The following is a 12,271-nucleotide window of genomic DNA, read 5'->3' on the forward strand; positions in this document are numbered from 1 at the left end:
TTACAGCATTTTCTTTGAAATGAATAAATGTATCTTTTTAATTCTCTTGTATTTCTTCAGAACCACATATGAATAAAACATCATATGAAGTATACATGGCAGTGGTTCACGGAATATCTGGAGATCTCTCAGACTCTTAGCAAAATCAAAACTATATTCATGATAATACCAAAATATTATTTGTCTTTTGACTCTTACTCTCACCTAGCATACATTTCTCTGAAGGCTAATAGAATATATGATCATGTGTTCTTGTATGTGTTCTTGTTCTTTTTAAAACAGTTCTTGGTTTTTATTTCTGATGTGTCAATTGATATAACTCAAACAAAAGGTCTTTGTGTTCCTCAGTAATTTCTAAGAGTGTAAAGGGGTCCTGAGACCTAAAAGATTGAGAACTTTTTCAGTGTGGGGATACAAAGTTGAAGACAATTCTATTAGATAAATAGGATTGTTTTAATAAACAGAAGACGGTGGTAAGAGTCAAGAGATTTACAGGGAAAAATGTTAGGGATTTAGGAATTTTTAATATTAATTTTGGTATCTAATTATAATTAGTTCAGTAAATTATTTTGGGTTAGGAAGACCTAAAAAGTGTTTGGTAGAGTTGGAAATGAAACCAGAAATTAAACTGATTTAATTTTTGGTTGTGGAGAAGAGCTGCTTAGGTGTCTTTGATGGATTTTTAAAAAATATTTTATTCTTAACGAAATTTGAGAATTAATACCGAACTTTTTTCTTCTGCACGCCATGTATTGTTGCTGGTATTTATCTTAGGCCACTGACTGGATCCCATTAAGACCAAGGAATTTAACAGAATTTTAAGTTATTTTTTCTACTGAAGAGTAGCCAATGAAACACAGGGAAACAAGGGAATGACTTGACAATGCAATGCCTACCTCTAGAGTTTCTGCCACTATTGAATAATTGTGTTACCGACTTAAGTTGAATGCTATGTACATTCATTCAGCCACAACTATCTGAAAAATACTTTCAAGAAATGATAATTAAAAGAGGAGGGGGAGGGGTCATTTTCTAAGAGTGTTCAAAAACAAAATTACAGTGAGTGTATGTGTAAGAATTGGTAATATATCTGTATACTTGTCATTGGCAGCAAATTAAGATATACATTGAATGTTAAATGGAAGCAACCTGTAAGGTATAATGAGAACTACAGTATTTAAAATGGGGAAGTTCGACATGCTGTAGAATAGTTGGTTACAAAGATTCACACTAGTGAATCCAAAAAGGCATCAAAGACTACTAACGACATAAGTTTTTATTTTAAATATTTTCTGGGATTTACTTTTAAAATAAAAAGGATGAAAGAATAAATAATAAATACATAAAATGGATGAGTGGATGGAACAAGATTGGCCATGAGTGCCATGAGTTAATACTTGATAAACCAGTGTGATGGGTATGTGGGGTTTGTTATTCTAGTGTGTGTCTCTCTCGGTCTCTCTCTTTAATGTTGGATAATTTCCATAACAGAGTAAAATCTAAAAAAGAAAATGGAGAAATAAGAAAAAAGGGGAATCTGGAAAAGTGGGCAAAAGGCATTAAAACTCATCCACAAAAAGATTGGAAAAAAAAAAGTATTATTCCACTGTTGAACTGCTTAGAGAGAAAAAATAAAAAGAAATTGGAGGGAAAAATTTGTAGGAACTGAAGAGATTAGGAATTGTGAATCTCAACCCTTCAGACTGTCAGTGAAATCATAGTTTCTATAAAGTAAAAAGATTTTAAAAAAACTTGGCTAAAATATTAAAGAGATCTGAAACCAAAGGCGACAGCACATCCTTATGACATATACAAGAAGGCTGGTGGAAAGAGAAAAGAAGAAATAAAACATGAACTTAACGGGACAGCAGTACTCAGGGCCATGTCTATCCAGGTATGTCATGCATTAACTTCACGTAGGTTGGATGTTTCCTTTTTCATGGGAAGGAGAAAAATAATTGATTAGTGAACTAGTATTTATTGAGATATAAACTGGCATCTAAGAATTGAAGGGAGGGAAGGATTTGTGGTTTATTAATTACAATGTGGATAAAAAAGGTTGAGACAAAATTCTCTCTAGAATAAATGAAGTATCTTAAAGATGCTAGAACAACAGTAAGACTGGAAAGTAGAGCAACAGAAATAATGAAATGTTAAAACTGGTAGGCTAAAGATAGGAAGAAAGAGAAAGCTTGTGTATTAACAGACTGGGGAAATGTGTTTGAGAAATTTGTTGTGTTCATTATAACTACTTGAGTGTGAAATTAAGGCAAATAAACTTTCGGAAGTTTTTCTTTAGGTCATTTGAATGAATTAAATAATGATGTTCCGGGTGATATGTCCCCAAGAACTGAAGAACTTATTATATTTGTTTCATAAGCTGTAATCACATGTGAATTTATGAAGAAGATAGCATTTGTATAGTATGTTGAGTTATTGTTGAAGATATTTATTTTAGATGTGCCTACTCGGTATAAACCATGGAAGTGAATTTTTCAGGTTTCTGACTTAGAAATATCATATTCTTTATGCTTTGTTTGCTTTTCCATAGGAAATGGAATATTGTGTATTTAATTTTTTAGCATACTACAGGTATGTACCTTAGCCCTAATATTTAATGATTTCATTGAAACCAGTTAATTTTCTCTGCTACATTATTAGCAAACCATTTTTCTAAATGTTATAAAAATTAACTTTCAGGAACCATTTGGAATGGTCAGCCCTAAGCCACGCAGCCATCGTGCTTAAATTGGTTTTTGTAAACGACTTGTGTGTGTTTCGTAAAATATGCTTTATTTTAAAATTAGGGCTTCCTGTTGCAGCTGTTCCAGGAGCTCTGAGTCCTTTGGCTATTCCAAATGCTGCTGCAGCAGCTGCTGCAGCTGCTGCTGGCCGAGTGGGTATGCCTGGAGTCTCAGCTGGTGGCAATACAGTCCTGTTGGTTAGCAATTTAAATGAAGAGGTTAGTAAAATAATTTTCTAATGTTCATTTTTTTAACTCCATTTCATTTGTGTAAGTTTCTCATGTTTATTTCATTTTGCACTTGCCTTTCTTTTTATGTACATTCATTAGTCAAAGTATTTTCTGTATGTTTCTACTTCTGAATAAAATCTATGTATTTGTTTAGGTAATATTTCCTTAGACAGTCATATCTATCTATCTATCTATATATATATATATATTTACTATTATTATTATTATTATTATTATTTTTAACCTAACTACCTATTTTTCCTAAGAAAAATATGGTGAAGTACTATAGTATTGCTTTTTCTTTTTGTTGTTCTCAAAGGCAAATGTGATCTAATTTGCAGATTTAACTGTAAAACAATTTTGTTCTTTGCCTTTTCTAATTATTTGCTTGTTCATTTCATGCTTATGTGTCATTGCATTTTTTTAAATCTTATTTTATGTGAACTACTCTAATACATTTTTCTTTGAAGGTTCTTCCAAAGATCTTGACGAGGCAATCTTCCAGTCTTTCTTAGTAATTTTTTCTTTGCAGTTATTAGTCATTGTCTTCTAAAAATAATTTTCAACTTTATCCCCCCCTCCCCCGTTAAATAAAATTTATTGCTGAGTTATTTTCTTTAGTTGTACATTTTATGTCTGGTATATTTTATTTTGATTGCTATGAAAGCTGGTATGAAATGTGGGAAGCTCAATGTATCAGTTTACAATGTCCAATTTTAATATTTGTTTCATTTTTAATTGGCCTCTGTTAATACGAACATTAAGCTTATTTTATCATTTAATACTGTTGTCATTCACAGTTCTGCATGCTAAAATGTTTGAATCAGAGTGCCTTTGTTTTTCTTTTAAGAATTTTGCCTGCATTTCATAACCAGCCATGCTTATGCAGTTAAAGTTCAAAGTTTAAAATTCCTGTGCATGCTTTCCTTCCCTATGTTGAGATGAAATGCTGTAATTTACTCTTTGATATAGATGTACTTTACCCATATTTGTCTTGGATGACTACATTTTACTCAGTTTTTCTTGTACAGTACATAAACCAACCATTTTCTGACCAAATTCCTGCATTTCCTATGTACTGACCTATATTTTATTTTTTTTTTGTTCCCCAATTCCTTATTTTTTTCTTCTGCATTGCTGTTTCCCTTCCCCATTTCATCCTTTCCCCTGTGTGTTCACCTTCCCTTTCCTTGTCTTTTCCCAAATGCCCATTCCCTTCCCTGTCTTATCCTTTATTTTCCTTGTCCTTGTCTTCATTCCCTGTCTCCATTCCCTATGTTCATGCTTCTGTGCTTGAACAAATGTTCCTCGGACCAACTTGCCCCAATTAACCGCCTTGAACCATGATCCATGACCACCTCACCATTCTGCGGGAACCACCCTTCGTTATGGATGATCTGTTCATCTCCGCTCTTCCTCGACTCTTCTCTCTTCTTGTCTTACGCTGCTTGCTCTTCTCTCCTTCTAAAGATGGTTACGCCCCAAAGTCTGTTTACCCTCTTCGGTATGTTATTGTTAGCACTATACTTTTATTATTGATTTGATTTTTGTTTCACCTTAATTCTTATTTGTAGCTAGCACTTTGGCTTAAAGTTGAATAGTAAATCTTTTGCTATTTTTCTTTGCTATTTAAAACTCTCCATAGACACAAAATTTGTTTTAATGCATGCTGATTTATTTTGCATGGTCTTTAATTTAATATCATTCACATAGCTTTGAGGGTTTATCAAAAATTATTCTTTTCAAAATTCACTGTTCAAAATCTTGATCTTCTTTATTCATTTGTGAGAATGATGAGTTTGAATGAGTGATCATGTTGATGTCTGAATGTTTCATTAATATGTCAGAAAGATAATCTTCAGCTGACTTGCATGTAAAATTAATTCCATTTTTGGATTACCTCTCTGTGGCTCCAAAAAAGGTGTTTATGGAGATGTGCAGCGTGTGAAGATTTTATACAATAAGAAAGACAGTGCTCTGATACAGATGGCTGATGGAAACCAATCACAACTTGGTAAGATTAAACTGTGTGTTAGCTATACATCTTTAAATCTGAATCTGTTAATAAAAACAAACCCCTTTATGGAAGTAGAAAATCATTCTTTTTTATAGCTGAGCTCAAAATGTCATGTTAATTTTCTTATTTTAATGTATTTATACATGATGAACATGTTTGCATATTCTGCTGTCCTCTTACCAATCCTTAAGTACAATCTAATGGAAAAAGGTTTGGAGTCCAAAATTGCAGTAACAGTAATAATGATACTACTTACATTAAAGATCTTTAGTATTTTTCTTTCCTGGTTACTCTCTATAATAGAAGTTAAGTGTTCATATAATCTATGGAATCCTGATTTTAATTATTCTAAGTATTTGTCTAAACTTAGTAACGGAGAGAGTCACATGTAAAATGTATTTTAGAGATACTGGGTTTTTACAAAATGAAAAACTTGTGCCACATATACCATTGGTAATCCCTTTTGGAATTTTAAAATGTACTTGAGTCAAATTACACATATATTCTCTACTTAAGTAAATAATTCATGTTTCATTTGTCTTTATATACAAAGTCAGATCACATGAATCTGGAATACAACTGCATATTCACAGTGAGCTAAGACTGTAAATATCATGTTCTTATAATTCTTTTCATTGAGATTCAGGGATGATGATGCCTCATGTTGCTTGTTTTCACATTGTTAATTCTGAAATTTGTCATTTTTCATGTGAGGGCTATGTATTTTTCCTCTTAGCACCCAGTTAAACTCATAAACTTGAACAGTGTGATATATTTGGCCTTTGGTAGCAGATAGAAAAGTAAGTTTGAATTTCATTATTTCCTACCAGCTATCATGGTAGCTCAGACAACATGTAAAACTATACATCTGGCTCTCTACTTTTTAAAATGGAGATATCCATCTTCAGTGAAAGATTTATAAAAGTGCTAATCATGTCCTAGATGCCTAATAAATGTTTCTTCTGCTGTGTGTATGTCTGTGCTCTGGTAGGGGTAGTCATGGCCATTTGTAAGTAACATTTTACAAAGCATTAAAGCTTTCTCAGATGTTTCATTTTTTCCATCACTGTGTGAGCTGTGGGTGGCATTACCCTTCATATAAAGGATATATAGGCATCATGGTTGAGAAGTACCTGATGTAGAATTTAACCAAACTCTTCTGGATATTTTTTATATAAGGACTATTTTATATAAGTTGCATTTTAATTTTTACTATAATTGTATTAGTTTGTTTGGGCTGCTAAAACAAAATATCACAGATTGAGTGACTTAAACAACAGAAACTTGTGCCAGCAGATTGTTTCTAAGGGCTTTCTTCCTGGCTTGCAGTTGACTTACTTCTTCGTGTGTCCTCACATGGACTTTTGAGCTCACTGGGTTTCTCTCCCTCTTATAAGGACACTGATCTAACTGAATGAGGACCTCATCCTTATGACCTCATTTAACTTTCAAAGTCCCTGTCTTCTAGGATTAGAGTTTCAGTATATGACTTTTGGGAGAATACAATTCAGTGCATAACAGTACTTAGCATTTGTAAATCTTTTATGCCTGCTTCTTTTAAGGCCTTTTTAACAAAGCTTTGACAAATTGTATTTTTTGAACTATATGTAATAGTAAATATATTTCTCATTGCTAGATTTTGCTTTTCCAAAGTAGATGACCATAAATATATGTTACTCACACCATTAATACCTTTATATTGAAAAAAATTAGTGAGAATTTTAAAAATTTAATATGCTTTATTTCTGGGCACTGTTCTCCTTTTGGTTTTCATAGGACTCTATTTGGGAGTACAACATGAAGGAGCTACTACTCTTTGAACTTTAGTAGAAGAATTTTAACAGAATACCATTTAAGGATAACATATACAAATTATTCTTAAAACATCGAATTTAAGAAAACACTAAAATAGGCATGGTAGAATGTTTATTTAAAAAATTCTTAATGTTTGCAAATCTTTAAACTGTGGTCTCAAGTGATTTAACATGGCCTCTAAGGTTTGCAACAATCTCATTCACATTTAAACACTACTATCTTTTAATTCTCTGTATTTCTCTCATACTACTTCCTAAGCATAAAAAAAATCTACTTATATCATGAAACAATATTTCCAAGTGGTATGACACAATTACCTTAACAGAATTATACATATATAGATTTATGCATTTGTCTTTTAAGTGCATATGGGAATATTTACAAAAGCAGGCTTCAGTAAAGCAAAGAGTAAGTATCCTGTAGACCCTATTCTCTGTTGCTCAATTTAGAGTTGATAACAAAAAGATATATTTAGAATTTCTCAATTAAAGTACTATACAAAGTAGATATGTATAGTACAGTGAAAGTGGTGGGTTTTTTTTTTTTTTTTTATAAACATCTGTTTTTATCCCCAGGGGTACAGGTCTGTGAATCACCAGGTTTACACACTTCATAGCACTCACCAAAGCACATACCCTCCCCAGTGTCCATAATCCCACCCCCTTCTCCCAACCCCCCTCCCCCCAGCAACCCTCAGTTTGTTTTGTGAGATTAAGAGTCACTTATGGTTTGTCTCCCTCCCAATTCCATCTTGTTTCATTGATTCTTCTTCTACCCACTTAAGCCCCCATGTTGCATCACCACTTCCTCATAATAGGGAGATCATATGATAGTTGTCTTTCTCTGCTTGACTTATTTCGCTAAGCATGATACGCTCTAGTTCATCCATGTTGTCGCAAATGGCAAGATTTTATTTCTTTTGATGGCTGCATAGTATTTCATTGTGTATATATACCACATCTTCTTGATCTCCACGGTAGCCAAACTATGGAAAGAACCTAGATGTCCATCAACAGATGAATGGATCAAGAAAGTGGTGTTTTAACAGGAAGTTAACTTTATATGTTGGTATAAACCCAAGGAAAGGAGATGATGATAATAATAGACAAGACTAGAAATCATTGGTATAAAAGACAGTTGAGAGAAAAAAAAAAAGCTGGGTTTTTGAGTAGTTAATAAAATAGAGAAGTAGATGTTGAGATTCATTTTTTTAAAAATGAGAGACAACACAAACAATACTTTGAATTATAAAGGAGATACTTACTGATAAACTTCAGTTCCACATTTTATAAACTCCTGTATAAAAATCTATAAATTTTTTTTAACCATCTCTTGAATTTGTTTTTAATATCTTCTTCAGAGATTAAGGGAAAAGTAAAAGATTATTTTCCACTGAAAGTGCCATTTCCACTGTGCAACATTGGCCATTTCCTCCTTTATCATTGATTGCTTTGCCCATTTACCCCATATTTCTTATAACCGATTTCAAGGTAGAATCCTGTTATTTAAACTGGATTCAGCTTAAATTAGTAATTCAAGTAATCTGCTTTTTGTGTAATAATTATTATTGTGCCTCAGTTTTTGACAAGCTTCTTTTTTAAAAATACTTAAAAACCATGATGCTTGACTCCTCATCTTCAGCCCTCATCCACTTGAGATTACTGACTAGAATACCTCTCATTACCTGACTACTTCCAGAGTTAGCTCTTTGGTTATTTTGCTTTATTTAAATCCCAGTTCTCTTATCATCCATCTCCTCTTCGTACAGGTACATAGTAGAAGTACTGCGCCTAGGAGTTTATTGTTTTCTTATTTCTGCCCTTCATTATATCAAAACTCAGCTGTTTGTGCAGTCTTTTCATAACTTTTCAAAGCTGAACTAAGACAGCTTTCTTTATAACAGCCTTAATCTACTTCTTTAAACCACTTTATACCCTAGATTCATTCCTTAAAACACATTTGTGTATGCTAATAGCTCTTTATCATAAGCAACAGAATGATAGAACTTTAAAAGTGTTTTGCAATTCAAGTTAATTTTAATAGTTTTATGTACCATCTCTATGAATAATGATTTTATAAGTGAAAATTAAAAGTATGTGAAATGCAGTGGAACTAGTGAGAAAATTCGGGACTCAGATGATTTTAGATGATTGGGAAATTGTTATACATAGAACAGCATACACACAGGGTTAAAGGTGGGAAAAACGAGCATGTCAAGGAGATAGGTTTTATATAGCTGAAGCTTAAAGTGCAAAGAAGTATAGTACTAAAAAACCACAAGTTCCATGAGGGGTTAGGATGGTTTTGTCTTACACTTGATTATCAGTACTAACAAAGTAGTGGGTATTGTTTTACATCATCAGGAAATATGTTCAAAGAGGCTGAGGAGATTTCATTCTTTAATATGGCTTATACCTTTCCTAGTGTGACCTTAAGGATTTTAAGCAGGTAATGACATCAGATTTGTAATTTATAGAGTTCATCTAGCTGCTGTATAATAGAATGGGTTGGAGAAAAGTAGAAAAAATCCAACAGGAAGATAAATTAGGAGACTGAGTTATACAGATCAAAACATTTTTACAGTGAAAAGTGGAGAATAGAGAGATGAATTGAGGGATAATTAGGAAGAAGGGTATTCTAGGACTTGGCAATTAGGTTGTGGGGCAGAAGGGAGAAAAAGTTATAGATGAGTACGAAGTTTCCTTCTGCAGCAACTAAGTATATGACTTATCAGCAGGATTGGCAAGGAAGAGAGAGATTCATAATCAGGATTTTCATCCTATGACAGAAAACTGGCTTTTTTGCCTGAATGCTTGTCTAGTGCAAATAAATTTAAATCATCTTGTCACCAAGGGCTGTTGTAAACTTAAGATTTATTTTAAAAATCATAGAATTCAGTTATTTCTGCTATTCTAAAGAATTCTTTTTGCTTTTGGACTTTGTTTTTTAATAAGCATTTTTTCTTTTTACAGCCATGAACCATCTTAATGGACAGAAAATGTATGGCAAAATTATTCGTGTTACTCTGTCTAAACATCAGACTGTACAACTACCTCGAGAGGGACTTGATGATCAAGGGCTAACAAAGGATTTTGGTAATTCCCCATTGCATCGTTTTAAGAAACCTGGATCCAAAAATTTTCAGAACATTTTTCCTCCTTCTGCAACCCTTCACCTATCCAATATCCCGTAAGTATGAAACTTCTAGTTTTTTAAGGGAGTACATTTTAAGAGTAAAACATAAAATGTATTATTAATCTTTACCCTTTTTTTCCATCCTGTTTTCCTAGTCCTTCAGTAGCAGAAGAGGATCTGCGAACACTGTTTGCTAACACTGGGGGCACTGTGAAAGCATTTAAGTTTTTTCAGTAAGCAAGCTTTCTTGTCTTTAAATTAGTGACTTCATATAAGTTAAAAACTGTCTTCATAGTAATTTTTACCCTTTATGTTTATGGAAATTGATTCTAGAATGGGTAAAAATTCAAGTATGTAAGCCCTTCCTAATTTTTATGAAGTATCTAATTTCATAATTTTGTTTCAGAAGAGATCACAAAATGGCTCTTCTTCAGATGGCAACAGTGGAAGAAGCTATCCAGGCCTTGATTGATCTTCATAATTACAACCTTGGTGAAAACCATCATCTGAGAGTGTCTTTCTCTAAGTCAACAATTTAAAAAGGGGGAGGTGAAGCTCGAGGGTATATCACATTGTTTGGTGTCATCACCTATTGACTGTTCAGAAAAGTGGGGACCAGAGTTTGATTTTTTTGTTGTTGTTTCCTTTTTTTTTCCCCATGCTGTTATCATTCCTTGGTTATAAAAATGAAATGGCATACGTAAAGGCAGAGTTGTTAACTGCTGTATTTCATCTGTTCTATAGGGAGGCCATTTTTATTGTCTGTTTATGATTTTAGTTTATAGTTTAATTATACTTTCCTTTTTCAACTTAGTTGACATACGTGCCTTAAAAAGGAAAACTAGTGTTGCTATTGTGCATTTACTAGGAAAAAGGAATTGGTTGTCTAGGGCACATTGTTATATGGGAATTACAATATGTTTAGGCAGGGGTGTGTAAAAAGGTTAAGTTTTTGTTTCTCCTGCTTGGAACTTATTTTGAATTATTGACTTGTCACATTTCTTTCTATTTAATCAAATAAGATACATGATACTGAAAGAATTAAAGCAGCATTTTTTTTAGTTTTTACTACCTTAGGCTTTATTGCTTTAAAAAAACATTGGCCTTTTGTATCTCACAATTCTGGTCTAGATTCAGTTATGAATGTAGGCATTAGTTAAAATTAACAAGATGCAGAGTATTAATTTCTTAAGACAACAAAGTGATTTCTGTAAGTTTGAGCCCTATGTGGAAAGCATTGTGGAATCTTAACCTTTTTGTACACACTCTTGTGGGACGTATCATATAAATGTCAGCACTAAGTAATGTCTTGTTTGTGGCTGAATATTTTTCGTAGATGTTTTTGAAGTTGACATGACTTACGTGCATTTAAATATATATTGCCATCCTTAGTTTGTAATTAAGATTTGGAATATGGTTGTGGATTTCTGAGCATGTGCAGACTGGTCTAGCTAGTTCAGGAACTGGTGCATGTATTTTTCAAAGATAAAGAAAGTGTACTGCGAAAATTTGCAGGAAGATTAATTTTGTGGCAGTTTTCTAAAACTGACAACCAGGTGGGACCAAAGTTTATGTGCCTTTAGTCTTAATTTACCTTGCATTGTAATATTCAGTTTTAATAAATCTTCAAAATATTTTGTATTTAGGAATAGATCTGACTTTAATAAAAACATGGCTCAGAATCTACAGGTCAAATTAATTTGAACAGTTCTTGTCAATCTGAATTGTTGATTCTGTTTAAATGACCAATACTTTTTGAAATTGATGTACTTAGTTTCAAGATTCATAGATTCTGTTATCTATGTAGACAGAATGGTCATGTATATTTTCTATTAGTTGAGTTTTTACATCTTTAGAAATGTAAAATTCAGTATAGTTTGAAAGTGGCACAATTAAAAATTAATTTTCTAACAAAGTTGGGAGGTTTGATGGTTGTTTAATTTCCTTTTGTGTGTACTCTGCTTACCTCTGTAGCATGCTCAATAAACACTTCTGTAGCTCTGTATTCACCTTTTCTGTCTTTCTCTGCTGCCTTTTCTCTCTCCTCCTCTTTGTTTTTCACTCCACTGTGCTTCTGAATTCATGTTTATTCTCTGCCAGGGTGGGAAAGGAGTAATACTATTACAATTATATGGCTTTATACCATAAATAAATCTAGATGCTGTGAAAATATACCAGCTGGTTTTCTTTTTAATTTAAAAGATGGTAACTGCTTTTCAGGAGGACACATATTAAACATTTCCCACCCTGTTATAATCTACTGCTTTAAAGACATAACTTTTACTGTATCTTGTTAATTCTTTCTATCTCTTTTGTTGTTGTTTTTTTTT

At 32.7% G+C, this 12,271-nt stretch overlaps 1 protein-coding gene across 4 annotated transcripts in view; it reads left to right on the forward strand.

The window, feature by feature from the left end:
• PTBP2 (polypyrimidine tract binding protein 2) overlaps positions 1-11,946 on the forward strand; it is an 86,564-nt gene extending 74,618 nt beyond the window's left edge. The window contains exons 9-14 of one of the 4 annotated variants that reach the window (XM_004752541.3): positions 2,808-2,962; positions 4,445-4,478; positions 4,896-4,988; positions 9,779-9,995; positions 10,097-10,174; positions 10,348-11,946. In XM_004752541.3, coding sequence (XP_004752598.1) covers positions 2,808-2,962; positions 4,445-4,478; positions 4,896-4,988; positions 9,779-9,995; positions 10,097-10,174; positions 10,348-10,480 — 710 coding nt within the window. In that variant the 3' untranslated portion in view covers positions 10,481-11,946. The remainder of the gene's footprint in view (positions 1-2,807; positions 2,963-4,444; positions 4,479-4,895; positions 4,989-9,778; positions 9,996-10,096; positions 10,175-10,347) is intronic. The other 3 variants (XM_004752542.3, XM_004752543.3, XM_004752544.3) reach the window with 3 other exon arrangements.
• The last annotated feature ends 325 nt before the right edge of the window (positions 11,947-12,271 follow it).

The sequence above is a fragment of the Mustela putorius genome, unplaced genomic scaffold (assembly GCF_011764305.1).
Source record: "Mustela putorius furo isolate JIRA1106 unplaced genomic scaffold, ASM1176430v1.1 tig00003853_pilon_pilon_pilon, whole genome shotgun sequence".
Lineage (NCBI taxonomy): Eukaryota > Metazoa > Chordata > Mammalia > Carnivora > Mustelidae > Mustela > Mustela putorius.